The 3171-nt window shown below is 42.1% G+C and overlaps 1 protein-coding gene across 2 annotated transcripts in view; it reads left to right on the top strand.

Annotated features, from left to right (window-relative positions):
- The first annotated feature begins 1998 nt into the window (after positions 1-1998).
- Positions 1999-3171, top strand: part of LOC137089961 (WW domain-binding protein 11) — a 42986-nt gene continuing 41813 nt past the window's right edge. Inside the window, exons 1-2 of one of the 2 annotated variants that reach the window (XM_067453580.1) lie at positions 1999-2135; positions 2857-2942. In XM_067453580.1, the coding sequence (XP_067309681.1) occupies positions 2879-2942 (64 nt within the window). In that variant the 5' untranslated portion in view covers positions 1999-2135; positions 2857-2878. Of the gene's footprint in view, positions 2136-2240; positions 2445-2856; positions 2943-3171 lie in introns of those variants that run through there. The other variant, XM_067453588.1, reaches the window with a different exon arrangement.

The raw sequence follows: 3171 nt of genomic DNA, 5'->3' as shown, positions 1-3171 counted from the left end.
ATGCGTTCATGAGCTCAAGGCTAGATTATTGTAATGCTCTACTGGGTGGTTGCCCTGCTCGCTTAATAAACAAACTCCAGCTGGTCCATGATAGATAGATAGATAGATAGATAGATAGATAGATAGATAGATAGATAGATAGATAGATAGATAGATAGATAGATAGATAGATAGATAGATAGATAGATAGATAGATTATTGTAATGCTCTACTGGGTGGTTGCCCTGCTCGCTTAATAAACAAACTCCAGCTGGTCCATGATAGATAGATAGATAGATAGATAGATAGATAGATAGATAGATAGATAGATAGATAGATAGATAGATAGATAGATAGATAGATAGATAGATAGATAGATAGATAGATAGATAGATAGATAGATAGATAGATAGATAGATTATTGTAATGCTCTACTGGGTGGTTGCCCTGCTCGCTTAATAAACAAACTCCAGCTAGTCCAAACCGCAGCAGCTCGAGTTCTTCTAGAACCAGGAAGTATGATCATATTAGTCCAGTTCTGTCAACACTGCACTGGCTCCCTATTAAACATCGCATACATTTTAAAATCTTGCTTATTACTTACAAAGCACTAAATAGTTTAGCTCCAGTACAGTGTGTGTGTGTGTGTGTGTGTGTGTGTGTGTGTGTGTGTGTGTGTGTGTGTGTGTGTGTGTGTGTGTGTGTGTGTGTGGTGGACCTGCGCCTGGACATGACCAGCTCATCCTGGAGTGTCTGCTGAGCCGTGTCAAATGGTGTCTCTTCTGAATTTGCCTCTCCGGCACGTCATGCTCAATGAACCCGTCTCTTCTGTGATACCCTGAAATATTCTGCTCTAATCTGACCTCTGACCTGTGCGGTGTCCAGAATAATAATCCTCCACCGTGTGTTAATAGGCCAGAGGAGTCTGGTTTCTCTAAGGTTTATTTTTCTCCATCATGCCCTGATGGAGTTTTGGTTCCTTTGGTCGCCTTTGGCTTGGCTTGCTCAGTTGGGGACACTAACATTATGATCAGAGTTATTCAACTAAATATACAGATAACATTAATGAATGAGGTCTTATTTAATTCTATAAACTCTAATCCTGATCTGCCAGCATTGTCTCTCTCTGATAAATTAAAATAAGCTGATAACATCACTGTTTACTCCAGAACGACTGTACAGCCAAATCTAATTCTGCTGCAGTATTGTCCTGTTTAACACTGAAGCTGCTCTGACACAATCGCCGCTGGAGAAGAGCGATAGAAATAAAGATGACTGACTGAAGGCTTTAGCTCAAAAGAGTGCACATTTATAAATATCCTGATTAATTCTCATATGTTGACGTCTCATTGCTTTACAGAGAATGATATAGAAATAAGGACATCTCTTATGTGTTCTGAAGAGTCTCTCTCGTCACAATAGAGGCAGAAATTATGTCATCAAAATTATAAAAACAAGAAAAACATTTATGCCTAAGGTTCCCGTTTTATATGTATTATCTATGACACAAGCACAGGTGCTGAACATCTGCACGATCACGCGTGACATTAATAGACAACAGTTCACTAAGAAAACAGATCAACAGATGAGTAAATGTTCAGAGTTTGCGGATTTTTGAACGAATTGATTGAATAAAGGAGACTTAGCGCCACCTGCTGGCCGTTTAGTTTCATAGTTAGATAAAGCAGGATTATGCAGACTTCCTTTCATTGGTAAAAATATACACTTTGTCTTTGTTATTCTTGAAATTGTTGATTAAGAATCTTACGAGGACACAGATATGACATACATTTAAAAATAGATACCCTAAATACCGTTTCACAGAAATGAACAGGAACATAATTATGAAATTAATTCTAGCAGAAGACAATCGTCCTTAAGCTTATTCACTAAATCATGTGAAATATCACAAATCATGAACGTGTGGATAGCAAAAACACTCTTTATTCGTGTGAATAATGTTTATTCATTTATCACCACATGAGCAGACTTTTATCATCGTCGGCTTAAATAATAAAAGTCCGGGAGGCGGAAGTGACGCGTGCTTCAGTAGTGGTGACGTCCTTCCGCTCAGGAGCAATGGCTAACGCTGCAGGACGCGTTTGTTGATCAGTGATAAACGCGTGAATATTAGATATTTATTAAAGTGATCTGAGGTGAGTTTGGCTTTTGCTGTGATCGCGTGGGTCTGCGGCACCCCGCGGCGCGTTCACATGACGCCCCCGCGCGCGCGTTTCTCCGGGGCACGAGCATCAGTTATTCACACGCACGGACAGTGAAGCGGATCCCAAACACTCCCACCTCTGCGGCTTCCGTCGCGTTTCTGAAGCGTTACCTCTACGATACCCGCTCTGAGAACAGGCTTATACTGTCAAGACGACTTTAGAGGATGGGTTTATATGACGCTTTCTTTAGAGATGGAAACATAGGCGCTGTAATGCACGAGAGCTGAGAACGTCTGAGAGGTGCAGTGTGTTATATATGTGAGGGTCCACTGACAGAAAGAAGTATAATAAACACAATAAACATCTGTTTTCAGTGGAGCAGACTGTTATGTTTTTATGAGCTTAGTTCCTATATACACACAGTTGGTTCCCTTACAGTGAAGCCGCCATTTTGTGCCGCCATGTTTCTACGGTGGCCCTAAAAGGACAAACTCCTCTACAGAGCGCTAGCTACTCTGCTGTCTCAAACATGATATTTGTGTCCTGTGTGGGCCACCGTAGCTTCTCTGTGCTTCGCAACCTCACCGCTAGATGGCGCTAAACGTACACACTGCACCTCTAATGCACACTTGCTGGAAAGAGCCATGAATGTGACGGCCTGGAGGAGTGTGTGACGGATCATCTGATGGTGTGTGTGTGTGTGTATGTGCAGGTGAAGCCGCCGGACAGTCATCATGGGGCGCCGCTCCACATCCTCCACCAAGAGTGGGAAGTTCATGAATCCCACCGACCAGGCCAGTGAGTAAACACACACACACACACACACTCTCACACACGTAAACATACACACACACACGTAAACATACACACACATTCACACACACTCTCACATGTAAACATTCACTCATACACACTCCCACACACACACACACACACGTAAACATACACACACTCACACACGTAAACATACACACACTCTCACATGTAAACATTCACTCATACACACTCCCACACACACACTCACACA

Source organism: Pseudorasbora parva, chromosome 2 (genome assembly GCF_024679245.1).
Source record: "Pseudorasbora parva isolate DD20220531a chromosome 2, ASM2467924v1, whole genome shotgun sequence".
Lineage (NCBI taxonomy): Eukaryota > Metazoa > Chordata > Actinopteri > Cypriniformes > Gobionidae > Pseudorasbora > Pseudorasbora parva.
This window is presented reverse-complemented; position numbering and strand designations above follow the sequence as displayed.